Here is a 22,211-nt window from a genome sequence, read left to right as displayed (position 1 = left end):
ACGTACATTTTCTATGAAATATTGAACCTTTTCGTGCCATAGGTTGATGGAATAAGCAAGCTCATCTGGCCAAGGTTCACTTTTGTCACCAAAGGCCCACAGAGAATTTTTTGGGTTGTGATTTTAAAGCATGGGCGATAGATTTTCTCGGACATGGCATGTCATTTCCATCGCAAGATCCCACTCAGGAGCCAACACCAAAACCAGGAAGAAAGAGCACTGAAGGGGAATTAACATTTTCAGATCCTGACTTTTCGTAATGACATTAAGTTTGGGCTTCCATTCCCAAAGATAACTGGTTATTGGAGCACCAGAATCACCATTAGATTCATCTGGTAAACTTGGAATCAGCACCTAATTAGCTATCGGTTCCCCGCTTTCAGCAGCATTTCCCCAGATTCTCTTCATGATCAACTACATTAGAGAGTTATAGCCACTATAGACCCTCAAATCAGCATTTAGGAACCCTTTGAGATTTACATGCTCTTGGAGCCCAGTTTTGATTAGGGTTCATTGAGAAAAAATGATCTATCTCAAACATCCCCATTTGGATTCACCATAAAACTCAAAAGCCCATGTTTGTTTACAGCATAAAGCTTTAATTTAGGCAGACCTATGCTTTCTGCAACGGAGTTGCTTCTCATGTTTGTGACATGAAGGCACACTGCATAATAGCAGGAGAGAATTTCCATATCAAGAAGACGTTACTGTAACGGGTAACCAAGAAAATGATTTAGCAATACCAAAAGCATAGGGTAAGTACACTAGTTTAATAGGGAGTCCTCTCAGTCACTGCATTACAACAACAACAACATCACAAGCCTTAACCCCACCAAATTTTCTAGCTTTCCAACCATCTCTCAGGTCAGCATTTATGGGGACAAAACAATAATGACCAATTTTATGGTGAATGCTCTTTATATACCTAGCCATCATAGTTCAGCTCAGATATCCCAACTTTTTCCCAATTAGAATCCACTGCAATAGGCTTCCAGTATTTGGGCCAGAATGAAGGAAAATTGCTTGAAACACCATCATAAGGAGTTGTTCTTATTAATTCTACCACCTAATTTATTTCTTGGATGAAAAATCCCTGAAATGAAGCATCAAACGATAACAATTTTGGATGACCGAAATAGCAAAAACTCAAATTGTCTAGTAAGGACTAAAGAGCATTCCTAACGTACGAGACTCTTTTTTAAACCAACCTGACTAAATTGAGTTCCTGACTGTCCTCTCACAAATGTCATTTTCTCAAATTATCCAGTATTGCATTATATATAAAGCTAGCCAATAGATCAGTTAAATATATGATTGCCGTCCACCGTGGCGCCTCCATATTACTTAAACCATTGATTTTATTTGTCAGAGATTCACAAAGCTAGTTTCTTTTCCCTGCCAACAGTTTCCCAGGAACCAAACGGAGCTGAAAAGAAAGAAAGCAGAAAAAATTGGACCAAAAGGAAACTTCAAGCAATCAATTCTAATCAGGTACAAATAAAAATCAAACCTATGCCACCTATTTTTGGGGATATTACAGCATCCAGCCATTACCCAACTCTACTACAACTATTTAACGTGAATGAATATTATTAGAATCCGACTAGATGATTATAACAGCGACCGACAGCAAAAAGAAGTATATGAAGAAGGGTTTACTTGTTTTAGTCCGACGAATTAATTTAAAGCAGCAAAAAAGAGGTTCTTCTAGAGACCTCTTAATTTAGTAAGCTTTCATGTGAGTACCACAGTTTCTGGGTTTCAGTTTCCGCTAGTGTTTGAGCTAATTGGAGATTCCGGGAGAGAGAAAGAGAGAGAGAAAGTTCCAAGATGATAGAGTTGCTTAGAAGCTTCGGCTTAGAATTCGGCTTCTTTTGTAGCCAAGAAAAATAACGACCCATAACTGTCTGTCTCCGACACGCGTCCCGCAGAGATGCCCTCACTACTGGCCTGAATGAATTTGGAAAGTTATTTTTTTGTTCCCTTTTTATATTTTAGATGGATCATTTTTTAGGGAAAAAAGGGCTTAAAAATTATTAAAATTTTAAAATAAGCTATCGTTCAAATGAAAATAATAAGGGTAATCATGAAAATAATTTAATTATTTTTACAAATTTATAATTTTATTCAATTTTTTTAATTTTAACAATTAAATTTAAATTAACGTAATTACATGCAATTTTATTTAATATGAAAAATTAATTTAGATATAATGTATTCATATTAACTTAGTATGTTAGATGTCATATAATAATAATATTTATAGAATTTACTAAAAATAAAAATAAAAATATAACTTGTTGTACAATTTTATGTGTACATGTAAATCTCACAAATATTATTATTATAAGAGATCTAACATGTAAAGTCAGTATAAATAAATATTCTCTCTAAATTGATTTTACATGTTGAATAAAATTGCATCAAATTGAACTAATTTGGATATAATTGATAAAATTAAAAGAACTAGATAAAATTATAAATTTGCAATATAAGATTGGGTTATTTTCATGATTATCCCAGATTAATATTGTTAAAAGAAATATAATTTTTTATATTTTAGTATAATATGTTTTAAAACTTTAATAATATTCTTAAAATAAGTGAATATGTTATTTTCATGAAAATTTATACAAACATATGAAATGATTTTGTACCTTTCTATTTCAACCCAACACTTTTTAAATTATTTAATTGAAAAATAATTACAAGAAAAAAATTATGCTGAACCGATATTAGAGTTTAGGGTTTTTGTATAAGAAGTTTTTAGTTTAAAAATGTTAATTTTTGTTAACTATTTCTTAATAGCATGATCCAAACAGTTCTAAGAATGCCCTAAAATAATATTAAAGATAAGTTTAAAATGCATGATCTTTTTTGTTTTTTCTATTTCAAGTCTTACTTTAAAAAAAAATAGCAATTAAGGTTCTATTCCTTTCAAAGAAACCATTTTTTAGGGTTTGGTTTGTAATTGGTTTGATTTAAATCTAAAATTTATAAATTTGATTATGATTGAATTAGATATGAATTTATATAAAATTTAAACCATCCTAATTCAAAAATATCTTTAAAATGATCTATTAATTTAAGAATATATTTATGATGCGTTATTGGATCATGATCCACTAATAAGAATATTTAATTTAAGAAAAGAATATCAGAGTGTTTCAATAAGAAATATTTTACGTCATTTTATCAATTTTGTTTTTGTAGGTCTCAAATAACCTAACAATGAATTTTTAAATAAATAAATTTATTATTATATTTAAATAATAAAAATTGGAGTAATAGAAGATAGAAGGAAATTAAAATAAGAGGAGAAAATGACAAAAGTGAAAGACCGAAAAGAGAGAAGAGTGGAGAGACAATTCTCATTCTTTCTTTTAAATATTAGTCCCCCAAATCGCAAGGCATGGTGTTGGTGGGAAAAGACGCCCAATTTTGATAATTTTATATTTATTTTATTATTTTTGTCTTTTTCCATCTTTATTCTAAATTTAATATTTCACCACCTCATCTCCGGTTTGTTTATTTTTTTTATAAATAAATTATTCTTGAATTATCATTCTTAAACAATTTTTTCTTATTAATACTTTCGATTTCAATAGAAAAGATAAATCACAAGTAAAATTTTTGCTTTATTATGCAAGACAAGGAACTAAACTCACGACTTATTGATATGAATCATAACTTATCGTAATTTAATCACTTAACTTGTGTCTTAAATATTAAATAAATTATTTTTTTCACTTCTCCAAAATACTCTCTCTCAAAATTATGACGGACTCATTATTGTCACTAAGAACTTTGAATCATTCAAAGTTGCCTTTTTTTTTTTACATAATTTTTATTAAAATAAATAAAATAAAATTATATTAAGATAATTTATTTATAAAGTTTAATATAATTTATTTAAATAAGAATTGTTATGTGGAATATAATTGCTTTCTAAATAAATTTAACGAAAAGTATTGTTATGTGGAATATTTTTTTTATTTATATCTTGAATAATAAACACTACTTATATAAATTACACACGCTTAATAAATAAATGCCCCCTTTTAATTATGTTACTGATTTTTTTCTATATATATATATAGGATTCCATCATACTCTATATATTGTTATTTTGAAGAAGACTATCATCGTAATATAAGTTAAAAGAGCAACATTATTAGTCCGACGTAACACTTTAGTTAATTATTTTAATAGATATGAGATTGTCACCACCTTCCAGAACCTTGGAAAAATTAAGAGCTGAATGAACACTCCATCCATCCATCCGCATCCGTCCTAATCTCTCTGATTCAAGTCCTTAGCTATCAGATGACACAAAATGAAACAATTACATGTACTTGCTGCTGAGATTCTGGAACGATAATCTTCCGCTGATGACGCGTACTTGCCGACATTAAATAAATCCACTAGCTGATGACCTGATCCATCTTCAAATTAATCTTCGGAGCGAAGAATATATATATATATATAGCTTCACATGTTTGACGCCAAACCTAATAATTAACAAAGACAGATAATTCTTTTCTTCTCTCTCTCTCTCTCTCTCCTACTAAGATACCACTAAGAACTTTGAATCTTCCATTCTCTCTCTCTCTCAACTACTAAGATAGAGTGAGTGATGTTGTCACCACTAACAACTTTGAATCATCCATTTATAGGTATATTTGGGATCGAACAAAGTTGCTTTGTCTTGCAGAGCAGATGGGACTTTTTTTCTTTATTAATAGGAGGAATATGCAAATGCAATGCTTATATATTATCCATTACGTACAAAAATTCCACGATTTTAAGTCTTCTTCATTTAGCTATCAGATATCACAACAAATTAAATAAATGCACTAGCTGAGGTGATCCATCTTCAAATCCTGGGAGCCAAGAATAGCTTCACCTGTTTTGACACCAAACCTATATACTTAACACAGATAGATGATGATTCTTTTTAAAGTAGTGGAATATATACTAACAATTTGACAAGGGAAAGTGTTTCTAGATAACTAGTATTTTTAAGTAGTTTTGAGAATTTATTTTATTTTTTTAATTCATACCATTATTGTGAAAAAAAAAAAAATCTTGAGTTAATTAGAGGGATGACTTTACCTTTTCGTTCCCTTCCGGCTAGAATGTCTTCATTTTCCATCAAAGTTAGAACAAAAGACATGTTACTTTGCAAGCGAAACTAGTCCAAATGATAATTTTAGTCATAATCTGAAATTTTAGCTAAAATAGTGGGATGAGTTGGGATTTGAGATTTCGAGGGTGTGACGTTGCAAAACTGCAAAGAAAAACTAGAATCGAAAATCAAATATATCTCTCTCTCTTAGTCTTCCCTTTCTCCTTCCTCTTTCCTTTCGCACTCTCCATTTTGGCAACGACTCATAATAGTTATAAACAACACTTAACGATTCTTCTTTCCTTTTTTTTTTTCTCTTCTCTTTTTCCTTTCATCTTATTTTCCAATGGGTCATCATTTCCTCTTTTTTTCTGACGATGTCAATCAATCATGAGAAAGGGAACGGAACAAATTCACCAAAATTTCTAGAATAAAATTTTACCAATGTCAATTAATAAACAAAATCTTCCCAATTATAAGAATTTGTGAGGAAGTAAAATATGTAACTTACAGTTCAAACTGATCAAAACCAATTACACACGAGACATAAAATTTTTATGTGAAAAATCTCTTTAAATTGAAGAGTAAAAACCACATGACCAAATGTCCATTAAAAAAACTTCACTATAATCAATCAATTGTTTACAGATATTCCTCTTAGACTTTTACAAACCAGCAACAACAACTTCACCGAAAAAGGGATCCAATAGCAACAATCAACAAAATCATAGAATAAATGGGAGAAGAAATCACTCAAAAACACAATTTTTATCTCAATTGAGCATACAACACTTGCAAGTCTCCAAATTCAAATCCCACTATCGAGATTGAAGAAGACGAGTCCGAAAGCTCCTATCCAAAACTCATATTGATCGGACCATGGATTGCTTCATATTGTCAATGATCACAACTATGCAAAGTTAAAAATACCTGTAAAACAGTTTTCTTCCAAAAATAAAGTATTGTTCCGAGTAGAAATAATATATCTATAGAACTCAAAAATAAAATTTAACTGTTTAGATTAAAACTTCACGAAAATAGAGCACTCAGTTCAAAAATCGCGAAAATTAAATCAGTAGAAGCGATTGTTTGCTCACAAGTACATTTTTCTCTCTTTCTGCTTCTCTCTCTACTTCTCTCTGCTGCCCTAAATTACCGCCAAGTGGCTATATATATATATATATATCACAAAATTGGGCCCAAAAAATAGCATTTAAAATGAGTTTTTTTTTTTCCACTAAATTTGAGATTTCCTCCACATAGGAAGAGAGCCCAACCCGACAAATCTTCCCCTCTCAACTATGTGGAGATGATCGTCATCTCTGCAATCTTACAACAAATATCAAATTTTCATCTTGATAATGCTTTTGTCAACGTATCAACACCATTATATCTGTATAAATCTTTTTTAATTCAAGCATCTTAGCTTTCCCAACATTATGTGTCCCTCACATTGACAAAGCTGGCCAATTTTTCAAACTTGAAAGGGAGATCTGATGTCATGGTGTCCACGTAATTGCAGATGCAAGCTTCCTTGCGTACTGGTTAATCGTAACAATGAAAAGCTTATAAGATCATGATAAAACTGGGGGATCTTAAGAGCCAAGGGGACAGCAGATCTGGGCTCCAGCTCTTGGCAGCCGCTTCTTACTTTTTACTTCTTACTTCTTTCCAGCAGCAGGCGTGAAGAAATTAAGTCATGGAAACTCGCCACAGCAGCCACCACCAGGGCGGAGACGATGATCGGAGAAAAGCCCTTGCTCAACATGGAGATATTCCGACTGTAGAGCTTTCCTCCGGCCAAGTGGCCGATCTGAGTACTCCATCATTCAAGCAAGCTCTTGTCGCCAAAGTCCTCGGCAAAAGGGTCGAAAGCCGGAGGCTTTCTATTCGCCTTCGTCACCTGTGGCGTCCCAATGGAAGACTGGAAATCGTACTTCTTGCCGGAGACTTCCTCTTGGTGAAGTTTTTTCTCCTTTCCGATTACAACATGGTTCTCGCCGGCATCCCGTGGACCATCGACGATCACTACATCGTCCTTCAACAATGGTTTCCTAACTTCAACCCTTCGGACGCCGTGATCACCCATGTCGCAGTTTGGGTCCGCCTCCCAAAGCTTCCAGAGGAGTGCTATGAGGAAGAAACCCTGTTGAAAATTGGAAAACTAATCGGGGAAGTTGTGAAGATAGACCGTCATACCAAAAGCCGAACAAAATTTCAATTTGCCCGGCTGTGCATCTCGATCGATCTTCGCAACCCCGTTGTTCCTATCATAGTAATCGGTGGATTATTCCAGCGGATTCAATACGAGGGACTGGATCTTTTGTGTTATCAGTGCGGCCGATATGGGCATCGACAGCAACACTGTCTAAACTTCCCTTCAGTCCATAATCCTCCATCTTCTCAGCCAGAAATCCCGGAAGAACTCTCCTGTCTTGAGAAGAGGTTTCCCTCACTCTATGGCCCCTGGCTTCAGTTTCGTCGTCGTGGAAACCAGCATGTGATGAGAAGAACTGGAACGTTCCACAGAGAAGAGCAAGTCCAGCAGGTACAAAGAGGCTATAATAATACATTGAGGAGGCGTCTTGATCTCCAACATGGGGAGGGCACCAGCACATCCAAATCTGCAGAAAATTCTTTGCCCGCGGCTGTTTCCCTTTACTGTAAAAGCCTCCCGTTCCAGCCAACTGCTCGTACTCCTTCCAAGCCGCCGCTGAGCTTCATCAACGAGTTGCATCAACCCCAATCCCCAGCGGCAATTGAGTTGTATTCTCAGGTGTTGCAACGCTCGGTAGTGCAGCTTCAGATTATCAGTCCAGCTGTTGACTTGGAGGAACTCATCGTCGAACGAAACAATCCGAAAGTGGTCGCCATCGATTCAAAGATTCCCAGCCTTGACATGGAAGTGAACATGTCGGGATTCTGTTATTGGAACATAAACCGGCACAACATATGCTTCATACCTAAAATGATTGATCACACGGAGTATTCAATCCAGAAGCCCCCAAAGAAACTTCTAATTTGGAGTTGCCGTGGAGCTGGGGACGCCAGGTTCTTGCGTACTATCAAGGATCTCTGCCGGCAATACCAGCCATCCATCGTACTTCTTTTGGAAACAAGGGCTTCCGCTAGCTACGGGGATCAAGTTGCCGAGGAAATTGGTTTGCCCCATCCGTTTGTTACTGATCCTGAAGGCTTCACCGGTGGGATATGGCTGTTGTGGCGCAAGGATGATCTTGAGATGAGGGTTTATTCGGCTGGTCCGCACCATATTCATTTGGGCGTCGAGTTTCCCATGCCTGAGACGTTGATTTTCCATGGACCAGATGCTGGGACTGAACCTCAGTATTCGAGGGTCTATGGCGAAGATTCCTCTGATTCCGAAGATTGATCACGAACTAGAATCACAGAGGTTTCTAATTTTGGGTTCAAAATTGAAGGGTTAATTTACAGAGGATTCGCCTATTGAATGTGAACTCGAACCTATAAACAGATTCGCCGTCGTCTGTGGACAAGAATCTGAACTGGAAAAGCATGTCTTTTTGCTGTGTGGTTTTGTCATATTGGTTGGTTTAGGCAAAACCTAAAGTGTATCTATTATTAATTAAGAGAGAGAATGGTGTGGCAGTAGTACTCTAAGGAGAGTTGGGTCCTTTGGATTCTAGAATAAATTTTGTTTTATGTTTAAACATGAATAATATAGTAACCAAAAAAATGAAGTATAGTTTCATATATACTATTGCTGTCAATGATAATTAGAGCCTAAACAATCCGTATCAAATATGTAAATAAAATTGTAAAACTAGGACTACTTTTAATTATTTCCCAGGCATAGTGTAGGGAACTTTATATTGGGACACGCGAATTAGGATATCAGTGTGAAAGTGGAGATGGACCTAACCAACCAATAGGCGAGGCTAAATTTTTGTAGTATAATTATTTTTGGGCTGATTTGGTTTGACGAGTAAATTAATCAATTATCTGTGTATTCTCATATATGTTGGAGTATGTTGTTCCTCATTTCACAGTTTCAGATGCAAATACTTGTGTGATAGAGACTCGATGGAGAGAAGTCTAAAGTCCTGTTCTTAATTGATGGTAAAAATTTTAATGATGGAATACAAAACTTATTTATAGATAAAATATTTAACATCAAATGTAGTATAATAAGTTTACCCTTATCTTCTACTTAGAGAACGCACGAGAGACGGCATCAAAGGGCTTCCTTCCAAGAACACCTATCAAAAAAATATAGAGTAATATAAAATAAGTGCAATAATCAATCGATCATAAAAATATTAAATTTTTTCATAAAAAACTTAGAGTAAAAATTATAGAAGTGGAGTTCATTCAAAACTTTCACTATCAAATAAATAATAGAAATATACGAAAATTTTCTCTAATTGTCATTAACTAGAGATACATAACAAATATATCATCAAAAATAACCACTTTTGAAACTAAACAATTGCAATAAAAATAAAAAAAATCTCATCAAGTAAACTGTTGTAAACATAAAACTCCAAAACTAATCTACACTATTTAGATTGTAGAATTATGTGTTGTGAACACGTTGGCCAAATTTCAAGCTCCAAAACTAATCTACACTATTTAGATTGTAGAATTATGTGTTGTAAACACGATGGTCAAATTTCAAGTAAATCAAACCACAAATCGAATTCTAAAGAACCTCATGATCAAAATTAAACTATACCTCTTTTTTCAAATTTTACATTTTTCTTCTCACTTTTTTCTTAGTGTGTACGGTTGTCACATTAAAAAGGGTTAAAACCCTTTAATGCTTGATACTTTTTAGAATAAAAATATCTCTAAATCTTTCATATAAACCTAATTCATATAGGCTTTACTTTATTTAATTAATAATTAAATAGAAACTAATGGGCCACCTCCACAAAGGAGGAAACCCAGCCCAACAGAACCTAGTTCAATGTGTTAATCTATTCCTTGCTCGAGTTTCTCGCAAAGTCTTCCAACATTCAACATCCAACAATATAAACCTAAATCCAATTAAATTTTAAGTTTTAAAATGAACTCAATTGTTAAGGGACAAATCGTTCCAACTCAATCAAATTTGAGTATAATTGGATCTGGTATCAATTTAATAACTTACATGATCATGCTAAAAAATTATACTCAAAGCCCTTAAGACATCAAAATATTACGATTTATAAGACTTGTAATTTGGAAACAACAAATCAAAGAAGCCCAATTTAGTAAGAGTAGTCCACTAAAACTAATTCAAACAAAATTTTATAATCTACAAATGAAAGATGCTTTAGGTTTGGATAAAATTGAGGACCTTCTAGAATGGCCATTGGCCAATTGATTCGGTTAACTTAAGAGTCATTGACCCGGAAGGTCTAGCTTGGACACTCAAACCAGTATTGATTAGATCTGATTTTCCAAAATCAAGCTTGAACTAAATTATAAAAAGATAATAAACCAAACTAACTAAATCACCCTTGTTCTAGTTAGTTACTGAGTCTCCCCAAGACCCATTAGCCATTGAGCATCCCTATTAACTAATATTTTATATATGATGCTTCGCTAGAGCTCTCCTATTAATTACAAGCCTTGATTCAACTTTAAACACACCCTAATCCTAAGTGTCCAACTTCAAACACACATTAATCGATATAATCACTATTTATCAAACAATTAAAGAAAAAAGGAAAAAAAATGCCCAACTACATCTAAAAATGACGTCGGTGCATTGTGTGCTTATACAATTTGAATTAAACTCAGAACTTAGTATATCTACATGCCATTAATTAAATGCATATTGCACACAAGAAGCTAGCTAGTCACCCCTGAATCTTCAGGTGGCTCCCCACTTGATCAGACCATCTTCTCCGCATTTCTCTACTTTTATCTTATTCTGCACAATACATCTCCTCTGATGTTCTCTCACCTTGGGTTCTGATTCTTCAGCATTTCAACTCTCTTTCTTCATCAATTCTAGCCTTTATGCTTGATTTTATATATAATTCTAGGGGGAATCTCCTCCCCATTTGGGTGTCTTTGATTGCTCGATAAAGTTACTTCTAATTTATATCTAAATTCCTATTGCTGCTTATACAATGAAATTTAGCAAGGTCGGTGGGACTATTAGTTTCATGAATCGTAGGAATTGTTGCCATGTGCAGTGGTTGGACTATAGTCCAAAACCGCTGGCGCTTTGCATATATTCTCGATCGCTTAAACTAATAATTAACAACCCTACAATGCTACTTTCAAAGAGAATTTTGTGGATTGGTTTAACAATGTCAGCACAATTGAACTGAATTAATAAGCAGGGTGATGTGGGGAAGACGATAAAGTTCCCGGCGGCTGAGCCCGGGAGGAGGGGCTCCGGGAACACAGAAGCTGTGAGAAAGTACAGGCAGAAGAAGAAGGCATACGCGGCTTACTTGGAGGAGGAAGTGAGAAAGCTGAGGCTTCTGAACTGGCAGCTTGCGGAAAAACTGCAGCGGCTGGAAGTGGTGGAATCGGAAATCGTGAGGCTCAGAGGCCTGTTGCTGGATCTGGGAGGAGAGATAGACGAGGAGTTGGCTGGGTGGGCAGAGGTGGATCGGGGGGAGCGCTCGACTGGGCTTCAGCCCTCCCCTAGATCCATTTGAACATTTGATTTCCTTAACAACTTGCCATTGAGTGACCTAATTTCCTTTAACATTTGATTTTCAGATCTATATAGATTAATTTTTTTTTAATTTTTGAATTATCAGTTCATGTTTCTCAAGCCCAAGCCCTAATACAAATATACTGTTCAAATCTGACCCAAATTAAAAAAAAAATATTATATATAAATTTATTACATTAACTTTATTAATTTTTAGCTCTTGGGTTCTAAATTCCTAGATCTGCCCTTGGGGGGTGGGTTTTGCCCCCCCAGAACTGTGCAATGAAAGCGGAATAAGGGTGCAGCGCGAGAAGATGAATACGCCGGGATGCATCGGCGCCGGAAGCTCTCAGCGGACGGATGATGATGATGGTGCATAACTCTTTGACTTTTTATGGAATCATTTGATATTGCTGTGGTTATATTATAGTATTTTGAACATTAAACTTTGCTGGTTCTTGGTTGAGATTTTGAGGGTGAGCATTTGTAAGAAGGAAATCTTTGACAAAAAGTATCCATTCTTCTCGCTACAAAACGCTTGAATATTATTACAGTTAAGGCTGGAATTGTTACTTAGGCCCGGCCTGGTGGGCTCTATATTATATATGCCTCCACCAAAAGATTTGAGTTTGATAAAGCAATCTATTGGTGGATCATTAAACACAACACAAGGAAAACTGAAAAGTGCTTGTCTGGTCCTGTTCTGTTTCCCATTTTTTTATATATTTTTTAATTATATTTTATATATTATTATTACAAAATCTATTTTTGTTGTAATAAAGCAAAAACTTAAAATTTCTCATGAAAGTATTGATGTGGTTATGCTACTATACTTGGTACTCAAGAGCTCAAAAGTCCGACCAGATAGATGCAAAGCCCAGGTCCAGTTCTCTTAATGTCTTAATCTAACCCATTAAGTGAAAACCCAAGTCAGACCTATACAAATACCCAGAGTCTAATCTACTCTACTCTACTCTACTCTACTCTACTCTATACCCTTAAACTTTCAGACTCTATCTTCCGTCTTCCTCTTCCTCTCTCTCGTCTTCTTCTCCAAGCTCCCATTTACAAATTACTTCACCCTTTTACATTTTTCTTGCATGGCCTCCCAGTCCCAGTATGCCCTCTGTTTCTATCATCATTAACTTTGAACATCAAAGAGAGAACGATTTTGGAGATGTCCCATATAGGTCCAACCTTTATTTTGGAAACATTGTCTATCCATCTAAGCGTCAATGATGCAATTTTTAATGTAAGAATTTACTATCAAAAATAAATTACGATCAAATCATTAGACACATAAATGAATATAAAAGTTTTATGTAAAAAATTAAAATTAAAAAAAAATCATGAACATAAAAAATAAAATATCACTATGATAATATTACTACTACAATAATAATATTGCTGCTATAATAGTGATATTTTTGTTACTATAATTTCATGACATTGAGAATCTATTTATAAATTTATTATTCATCTATAGATGTATACACTAAATAATTTATATAAATTTATATTATAATCAAAAGATGAGACACGAAGAAGATAAATTTTGATAAGTTACGAATATAAATCTTCAATTATAGATGTATCTCAATCATAATTAAATTTAAATTTAAGGGTCACAATTATCACAAACTCTTCCCGACATAAAATTCAAATATGAAATTATTCATAATTCTTTTCTCTAATAAAATTACGAAAAAATAATCTTCCTGATAAACACTAACCAAATACACACAACACTATTACAATCGATATCTTTAGTAATGACCACAAAATTCGTCTCAATAATGATCATATATTCAACTTCAATAATAGATAAAGTTCAGTAGGTTATAAGGTAATCTTCCAACTGATAGCACAATCACTAATAGTTAAAACATACTCAATAAACAATATTCTTTTGTCAATATCTCGTAAATATTACAAAATCCATTACATTGTCTTTCAATATTCTTTACTAAAGTTAGATATGCATCGACTAACCATACTTAATGAATCAAATCTGCACATATACATACCGTAACATACTTGAGACATCCCACTATATTAAAGTATGGAATCAATTTTATACTTCACCTAAATGTCTAAGCTCTACTGAACTATACGGTTAAATTCTTTTAGAAACAAACCACAAATCATGATATTTCATCAAATCCTAATAATAAAAATCCATCTTTGTCAAAATTAGTTGCATATCCATCTATCACAATTAAAATCTAATATTCATGTCCAATAATAGAATATTATAATTCAAACTTGTCATTTTGAAGATCAAATGATCTTAAATATTGTCAAAGAATCAATAAAGAAAAACCTAATAGAAAATAGATCAAGATCGCATATTTGACCAGCAAATCTAGGTGAGACAGATCTGTGCTGGGCAAATCTGGAATGTCAGATCTGATCTTGAATGGATCATATCTTGGTAGATCTAATCTGGACTACATTTTGTGGGATCTAGGTAGATCTAGGTAGATCTAGGGCAAAACTTGGAAGGCCGACGTCTATGGTGGACTCGTCGGCGATGATGGCGGAGAGTAATCGACGACAATGGCATTGGCAAAGGCTGAAATCAACAGCCGCAATGGCAGAAGGAGCAGGGGTAGTCGCCATCGATGGCAGAAGATGAAGAGGTGGAAAACGATCGTGGCGGAAGGCAAAGAAGCTGTCGCTCGGGGAAGACAAACTAGTTGGTCGCATCGACTGGATAAGCCCGACGGTAGATCGCAATGGCCGATGAAGATGAACTAGTCAGCCGGAGAAGATGAAGGCGACCAGTCATGATGATCGGAGAAGAAGAATGGTCGAATGGCGAAGACAGTTCGTTGTCTACCATAGATGCAGTCGACGACAACTGCAAGGAGGTTAACGGCGACAGATGAGAAGTTTGATGGCGATCGACGGCGACAAACGAGGATGTGGTCGACAGTGGTGGCAGTGCCGCCTCAGATCTAACAGCTGAGATACAACAATTATAATACTAGTTTGTAAGAATTTAAAATAAAAAATAAATTATGATTAAATCACCAAACACATAAATAAATATAAAAAAATTAAATTAAAAAAATTAAAAACATAAATAACAAAATATCAATATAATAATATTACTATTACAATAGTAATATTGCTGCGATATTATAATTTTAAAATTTTAAAAATTTATTTATAAATATACCACTAATTTTTTTATATAAATTTATATTCTAATTAAAAAAAATTATAAAAAAATAAATCTTGATGAATCTAAAAATAAATTTTTAATTATAAATATATCTTAATTTTAATTAAATTTAAATTTTAAATCACAATTATGACATATAATATAATCAAACATAAACTAGTTAATTTGTGATGAATTTTATGTTTCTTTTATTCTGTTTTTTCTTTTATGAGATAGGAAATTTCATTAGCATGTTAAAAGAACACAACTGATGAGTCCACATCAAACCTGATTTTCCAGAAAAGAATCCCAGCTTTTTCTTCCTGTCTTTATTTCTTTCCTTTTTGGGGGAAGTGGTAAAACAATAGTGGAAAACCATAAAAGATCTTGATCTTGATCTTGTGTAAATATTCTAATTAAAAAGGTTAAATTATAAAATTATTCCCCTAGTTTTGTTTATTCCATTTTCCAGCATCCATCTTGAACTTTTAATCTTTATATTTACATATTAAGCAATGTAAAAGGACCATTGTCAAACAAATGTTATGTTATGGTTTATTAAAGTTGAACTCTTTTGTCTTATATATAAAGAATAAAGATCATCACAATTACAAATCTTAACCTCGTTTGATAAGGAAAAAAAAATTAAAAATATAATGTGGAAATTTTAAAGTCAAAAAAAAAAAAAAGAAATTGAAGGGAAAATCACACTCTAAAAGTTAAGATGGTATAAAAATTTCCTTTCTTTTTATTTTGGTTTGGTTTTTACTTTTCTTGTTATGACCAAAGAGGCAAAATTAGAGGGTGTTTGGGGACTTCAATTATTGAGTGGAAAATAAGGAATATTATCATTAACAATGACAGTTGGTGGGTGTAGAAAAACCAAACAAGATTGTCATTTTGGTGATACGCACCTCACCTCACCTTTCACTATGCTAATCTAATCTCTCTCCCTATTTCTGTCTGTCTGTCTTTCTTAAGCCATATTTGCTATTGCAATTGGATTCTCAATTTTGGGCCGTAGATTAAGAAATGTTACTCAAACAAGTAAGTAAAAACGGCACGCCATTACCACTCGTCGCCAATGTGGTAATTGATTGGTAGGTAGGTAGAGACCAAGAATGTGGATGATGATGATGATGAGTTCAGTTGTTCTAACCCACCCGGGAGGCCCCTGTAAAATAATAATATTAAAGACTCTGATCTCATGCTGCCATTCATTAATACTTACATATATAAATCTATAATAAGAGATTTAAGATAAAAAAAATTTAGTAAGCTATGAACTTGGTACGCTTTACCCCAAAACAGAAACAAATGAGTTCCCCATTTTATCACCTTTAACCTTATACAACTCACATCTTTAAGTCTCATGATTTTTGTATTCATTTATAATAAGGATATATAAAAGGAGGATATAATTTTACGCGGCAGGAAGGAAAGGGTAGCCTCAATTTGAGAGATTTGGAAGCACACGTGTCAAGAAGACATGGAAGCCTGGGGATGCTGCTGCTTATCCACACTGCGAGGCAGGCTGTCCCCACTGTTTGTGACTGGGTCAACGATTCAAATTTCAATCCAGAGGTGTTTGCTATTTAAATAAATAAATCAATAATAATAAAGGTAATATCACATCTCAGATATCATAACTCAATAATAATAACTCAATCTTTTTAATAATCTCAATACATAGGAGGCATAAAGGGCGTATTCCCAGCAAACCAAAACCAAAGGGAGTAGTCACTAGTGTTAGTTTTCTTTCTTTTAATTTGTAATTCTATTTAGTGATTCAAATGTACTTGGAATGTCCACAAAAAAAAAGTTGTTGTTCATTTAGGATGGAACTCAACCATCCCACGCTGTACTAGGCCAAAAACCAAACAATAAGCCCTGCTAGATGCACTCAAAACCATTACTGCATCAATGCCTTAATTATTAAAACTAATAAAGAAAAACAAAGATAATCATATGTAATGTAAACACTGTAAATTAATGAAGAAAGAAAAAGTACGTAATTAACAACCGGACACGGGTTTACATATTCCCCTGGAAGTGGCATGCCAAGGGTTAAATAAAGAAAAACAAAAAACAAGAGAAAGAGAGAGGGAGAGTAGCACGCACAGGGCCCAAAAGATTCCTGGCAGCATCGTGCAGTGGTATCACATCTACTCTAAAAGATCTTGTCTCTCCTCTCTCTCTCTCTCTCTCTAGATATATGTGTACACACACACATATATGTCTATATATATATACAACACAACAGTGGCCTCAGTCACATGGGCGTTGGTGGGTGGATGGGGCCCCATTAGAATAGATAGGACGCTGCTACATTCAGTGTCAGCATGCCCCATGTGACCGCCAAACCCGACCCAAGTTAAAGCACAACAGGAGAGAGAGACAAACAGTGGCACCCAATGGGAAACACCCTTCTCTCTCCTTTCATGGCCTCCTTTTCCTGTCACTTTCTTCCACGTTCACTTATCACTCCGCTATGAAGACGGCGAAAATATCATCGCATGTGGCCGTGACCCGTTTCTTCTTTCCTATTATGCTTAAAGCTAGTAGCTACCCCTGTCTTGTATTTTTAGTATATGTAGAATTGCTGACGACGATTATATATATATATATGTGTGTTTCTGTGGGGCTCAGTGAGTGAGGGAGTGAGTTCTCTGCACATTTGGGTTCTATTATTCTTATCAGTAATCTTCCTGCAAGTTTCCAAATGAATGGTAAACCCAAGTTTAGTCTGTGATGTGAAGGGGTTACAGAAAAAATGAATACTTTCGTTCGTTAATGGAAGAATGTGGTCACTTGCCTATAAAAGCTAAGCTATAAAAAGCCCCACCGGCGGTGGTGGCCAGCCTACATTCCGACGGCTCCATGGCCAGGGGCGAACCTGAATCATGTTTAGACTCATAATTAATTACTGTTTTTAATTTGAACGGATAATATTTGCAGGTAGAATACTTTGGGCGAGGGTTGAAGTAGGTAGTAGTACCTTGGCACTGGAAAGTAACATGATTTGAGAGAAGCCATGTCCAATGCGGAACTTGTCGGGAGTAAAGAAGAACTTGTTGCCAAAAGCAGCGCATTCTTCTCCGCCTCGCCGTTGGAGAAGGCTGTCGGGAAGTCTCCGGCAGCTTTAGGAGATGCGAAGGGGCTATCAGGGAGGTTGTGTTCCAAGCAGCTGCGCCATTTCAAAACAATAAATGCAACGTACGTACCCAGAAAACAGAATATCAGATGGTTGATTCGATCCAGAAAGAAAAGCCATGGAAATGGCAAAAGCTGGTAACCACTAATTAAATTGAACAAACAACATCAAGTTTGCTATTATGGGTTGCCTTTAATCTCTAATACATAAAGTTTCGTACCTTTCTGGCTGTGAATCACTTCGCTCATGCTGACCAGCGCTTTCTTTTGCATTGCCACTGGTACCATTTAATATTGATGTTTCTTTCTCTTTCTCACTCATTATTGCTGCTAGTTCTCTTTGTTGATCAACTGTATCATTCATTAGAAGGAACATGCATTTGTCACATAACTATTGATTGATTGTGAATTAGATAATGGAGATAAATACAGATATTGATACAAAACACCCGTTAAGACTTAATTATCTATAAATAGGACAAAAACCTTGTTATTGGGTCCAAGAATTGGACTGAATATCTGAACCAAATGGGGGTGAAAATTCTACTTCACTGGGTTGTCCAAGCACACGCTCAAACCGAATACCACTATCGTTATTCTGAACATAATTGTCAATGGATCACACCTGATGTACGAGCCTATACTCGTATTTTCTGCCATCAGGTTGGAAAATACATATAACCTAACTTAATCTACCGAGCGAGCCCGCACACATTACGTAGGCCCAATGATTTTATTAACTATACACCCCGAAGGTTAATTAGCTGCGGGTTCGCATGGAAACGAAAAAGAAATGGGATACCTGGATTAACTTTTGGACTGCTAGAGTCCGGATGAAAAGCGAGACTTTGATTGAAGAAATTCGGGGAATGAGTAGGCGAAGCAATGGCGGCGTCGGTGGACAGCATCCTGTGGTGGCTATGCCTCTTGACGTCGAGAAGCCGCAGACCCATCAGCCTCCGGCCATGAAGCTCAATGGCTTCCCGCAAGTCGGCTTGCTCTTCCAGTTTCTTTCGCCACAACATTTCCTGCGTGCTGAATCTAAGCTGGAGATCATAGGGGTCTCTCGAATCCAACCCAGTAGGGCTGCCACACGCCGATAGGTCAGCTCTCTCAAGCTGCTGCTTCCTGCGATTTCCAATCAAGAGATCATCACCAAATGCGCAGCAAGAATGAATGCCCAAGAAAAAATGGACAGAAAGAGAAAGAAAGTGCCTGTATTTGTCAGGGACCTTGCCCTTTTCCTTGTATGGCTTCACAAGAACCCTAGCATCGCAAACAAAATGAGGGTTCCCTTTGGCAAGGATGCGTTTCACAGTATCTGGGTAGACGAAGGTCACAAAACCAAACATCCTCTTCTGTTGATATGGAATTCTCACATCTTGAACTGGCCCATAATTACTTCAAAAATAAATCGAAGCAGTTAATTAGAAACCACGCTAGCTTCATTAGTACTCGATTCAAATTGGTCAAGTTCCAAACCTGAAATAATTAGAGACGTCTTCTTCTCTAAACGTGCTGTCAGCTGGAAAAGTCAAGTAGATCTGTCTCGAACCAGGGTTTATCGAAAGCATGCTCCTCTCAAACCGGGTTAGCCCGAATTTCTGCAAATCCTCGCCAGTCAACATAGCCGCCGCCGCCGCCGCCCTTCAAACCAAATAATTATCAAGAAATGAAGCAGATAGTCAATGGGTTCATGATAATTGCTTGATGGTAGGGAGCTTCAGGTCCCTCAGTTGATCCTCACTAATTCTCCAGTTGTATAATTTTACTAAAAGAAAAATTGCTTGTGTCTATACCTTTGTGAATCAATTTGTTGCTGCTGGAGAAGGAGATTCATGGATTTGGGGAACGTAGAAGCAGCCATAAGCTGAGAAGCAGCAGCTGCTGACCTAGATCTGAGCAGATGCTCTTGGCACGGCTCAATCATCTCAAGCTTGCTCGGTGACCCGACTGAAACTCCACCCGACTCCGAAAACCCGCCGTGGAGAAACGTGCAGCTGTTTCCATTCTTACAGTAGCCCCTTGCATAGTATACACAAGGCTTCCACCCGAGTCCACCCGCCGTACTGTCATCCGACCCGAAGCTGACGTCACTCACCGAGCAGCTGCGGCGGTGAGAGACGCCGTTCGTGGCAGCTCCCCAGCTGGCTAAGTCGGTTTGCGGGTACAAAAAATCAGGACTTTTCGGGCCGTCGCTGAGGTAGGAGAGCTGGTCCTGGAGCTGAAGCTCATCCACGAGATCAGCCGCTCGCCTTCCGTAGAAAGGCGAGGCCGACGAGTTCATGGGCTTAGAAGAAGCGGACCAAGAAGACAACGAGGGAAGATTATTAGCAAGGGTTGATGAGGGTGAGGGAGAGGGGGGCAAAGCTAGTTCCTTTCGGGCCTTGAGAACGAGGGAGTGGAGGAGAGATTCGGGGCCAAAGGCGAGGCGAATCATCTCGTTGTCCTTGCCATGGTCGTGGAGCAAGAGGAAGCTCATGATCTTGGAGGCATTTTCAGGGTCGAAGGTTTGGATCCGGGAGAGGACGATTCGAGTAGCGTCATAAGCGTCCATACTAAGAAGCCTGGAATTTTGGGGGTTGGATTGGCAGCTGATTCCACCCCAACCCTCCAACTGGATCGATCTTATTATTAGTATGATGAGTGCCGCCGCAGGAGGAGGCTGTAGCTGTAGCTGTAGCCTAGCTTAGGCGCTGCTTGATTTTTGAGCAAAGATGAGAGAGAGAGAGAGAGAGAGCAAGCGAAAGCAAAATGTTTCTACAACTACCACAGACCGCACCTAACAGCTGCATCTATCCATCTACTAATAATACACACACACTTCTCCAGACCTTTTCTATTATTCCCTCCAAAAGAAACCCTAAAACCCAACACACTTGTAAAAAGCAAGCGTTAAAAGATGGTGTAGGACAGTGTGACAGACAGAGAGAAAGAAAGAGCGCGTGACGATTGTGAATAAATTGTTTTTTTCTTAATTTAAATAATAAAATAATAAGCACATACATCACAAATTCTCAAGAAAAAATAAATAAAAAAGAAGAGTTCTTCTAGAAGTGTTTACTGGATTCATCTTCAAACAGCATATTTAACCAGACCCGCAATTACAGTAGAGTGAGTGAGTGAGTGAGTGAGTGGTGTTTCATTTGGTTATGCCTAATTCTATTTTATAAAGAGCTTCTATCTTTGTAAAACATTTAGGCCTTTTTTGCTTCATCACCTGGTCTTTTTGGGTAAGCCATGAATACTGTATGTTGTAAATATAAATGGTTTTTTTACACAAATTTCTTTATTTGATAAGCATACAACATCTTTTATAAACTATCACTCACTTTTTCTTTAGTCCAAATTATTAAAAAAAAAAAATTAAACCTTCATCATCGTTATATCAATTATACAATAAATTTTTTACAATAAAAAAATAAATAGAAACACAAAACCACTAAAAGTAAATAAAATTGGACAGGAAAATGAAGCCCATGTGAATATCTTTGACTTTAAGATTTTGTTTGGTTTCGCAAGCTTTTAATTCAATTAATGCAAACGTTTATATATGTGATAATTATGTTTTAATTTAGAATAATATTAAAAGTCACCTCCATCGGGTCTCTTCATTTAAAAATATAAAAAAATTATGTATTATTATCTTTTTTTATTTATCACTTTTTTTAATAAAAATGAAACACGATAACACTTACTCCTAACATTACTCTTTAATTTAATGATACATAAAACTTTTATTAAGCAGACTTAATTAATTTTTTAAAAATTCTAAATCACAATTAGTCAATCATTATTGGAGAAACTATGATTTAGGGATTTGATTCAGTTTGATCTATTTTTGAATTCATGACTCAGCCCTCAAATCATGTGGGAAAAAAAAACACAGAAACGCAGAGACACGCGCGCGTAAGGAGGGTTGCAGCCGTATATTGTCGCAATTTAGTGGGCCTAATCGCTAAAGTACATAATAATAATACATCGTCGGCTTGCGCCTACACGGGTCATCATCGGCAATGAAGATAAAACAACTTTACACAATTTTATGGGGTGCAATGCAATGTATCTAACCCATCAAATGAGATCTAATATATATATATATATATATATATTACAATAAC

The 22,211-nt window shown here is 35.6% G+C and overlaps 3 protein-coding genes and 1 long non-coding RNA gene across 11 annotated transcripts in view; 2 read left to right on the top strand and 2 right to left on the bottom strand.

The window, feature by feature from the left end:
- LOC127801418 (uncharacterized) overlaps positions 1-9,207 on the top strand; it is a 55,508-nt gene extending 46,301 nt beyond the window's left edge. For 2 of the 5 annotated variants that reach the window (XR_008023055.1, XR_008023056.1), the window contains one exon: positions 8,832-9,207. Coding sequence is in view for 1 of the 5 variants with exons in the window: in XM_052336565.1 (XP_052192525.1) it covers positions 8,180-8,519 (340 nt within the window). In the remaining 4 variants the exon portion in view is untranslated. The other 3 variants (XM_052336569.1, XM_052336566.1, XM_052336565.1) reach the window with 2 other exon arrangements.
- The window catches only part of LOC127801419 (uncharacterized), a 55,086-nt gene extending 44,949 nt beyond the window's left edge, over positions 1-10,137 (bottom strand). Inside the window, exon 1 of the long non-coding RNA XR_008023057.1 lies at positions 9,819-10,137. This is a non-coding gene — a long non-coding RNA (uncharacterized LOC127801419). The remainder of the gene's footprint in view (positions 1-9,818) is intronic.
- A 1,296-nt stretch (positions 10,138-11,433) lies between these two features.
- On the top strand, positions 11,434-11,920 carry LOC127801539 (basic leucine zipper 24-like; the record flags this gene model as incomplete). Its single annotated transcript, XM_052336764.1, has 1 exon — positions 11,434-11,920. A coding segment is annotated over one exon (336 nt), but the record flags the coding sequence as incomplete, so codon positions are not given.
- A 3,814-nt stretch (positions 11,921-15,734) lies between these two features.
- Positions 15,735-20,932, bottom strand: LOC127801416 (zinc finger CCCH domain-containing protein 53-like). Of its 4 annotated transcripts, XR_008023054.1 has the most exons (8): positions 19,890-20,930; positions 19,573-19,737; positions 19,306-19,491; positions 18,893-19,218; positions 18,312-18,441; positions 17,936-18,124; positions 17,749-17,833; positions 16,905-17,641 (listed from the first exon to the last, which is right to left on the bottom strand). XR_008023054.1 is itself a non-coding variant. In XM_052336562.1 (7 exons), the coding sequence occupies exons 1-7, from the start codon at positions 20,645-20,647 to the stop codon at positions 16,006-16,008; spliced, it is 1,860 nt and encodes a 619-aa protein (XP_052192522.1). In that variant the 5' UTR covers positions 20,648-20,932; the 3' UTR covers positions 15,735-16,005. The 4 variants fall into 4 exon arrangements, 3 of the variants coding, with proteins under 3 accessions (XP_052192522.1, XP_052192523.1, XP_052192524.1); XM_052336562.1 differs by lacking the exons at positions 16,905-17,641; positions 17,749-17,833 and adding an exon at positions 15,735-16,111 and having other exon boundaries at positions 19,890-20,932; XM_052336563.1 differs by lacking the exons at positions 16,905-17,641; positions 17,749-17,833 and adding an exon at positions 16,228-16,490 and having other exon boundaries at positions 19,890-20,931.
- Between the last annotated feature and the right edge of the window lie 1,279 nt (positions 20,933-22,211).

Source organism: Diospyros lotus, chromosome 5 (genome assembly GCF_014633365.1).
Source record: "Diospyros lotus cultivar Yz01 chromosome 5, ASM1463336v1, whole genome shotgun sequence".
Taxonomy (NCBI): Eukaryota; Viridiplantae; Streptophyta; class Magnoliopsida; order Ericales; family Ebenaceae; genus Diospyros; species Diospyros lotus.
The sequence above is the reverse complement of the archived record's forward strand: the minus strand, read 5'-3'. Positions and strand labels throughout refer to the sequence as shown.

Excerpts from the sequence above, each read along its gene's own strand:
- LOC127801416 (XM_052336562.1), bottom strand. The coding sequence starts at position 20,647 with ATGGACGCTTATGACGCTACTCGAATCGTCCTCTCCCGGATCCAAACC. Across the intron at positions 18,125-18,311 it reads AGTGATTCACAGCCAGAAAG|CTGCTTGGAACACAACCTCC; the intron begins GTACGAAACTTT and ends GAAATGGCGCAG. Across the intron at positions 16,112-17,935 it reads TGTTACTTTCCAGTGCCAAG|GGGCCTCCCGGGTGGGTTAG; the intron begins GTACTACTACCT and ends ATTATTTTACAG.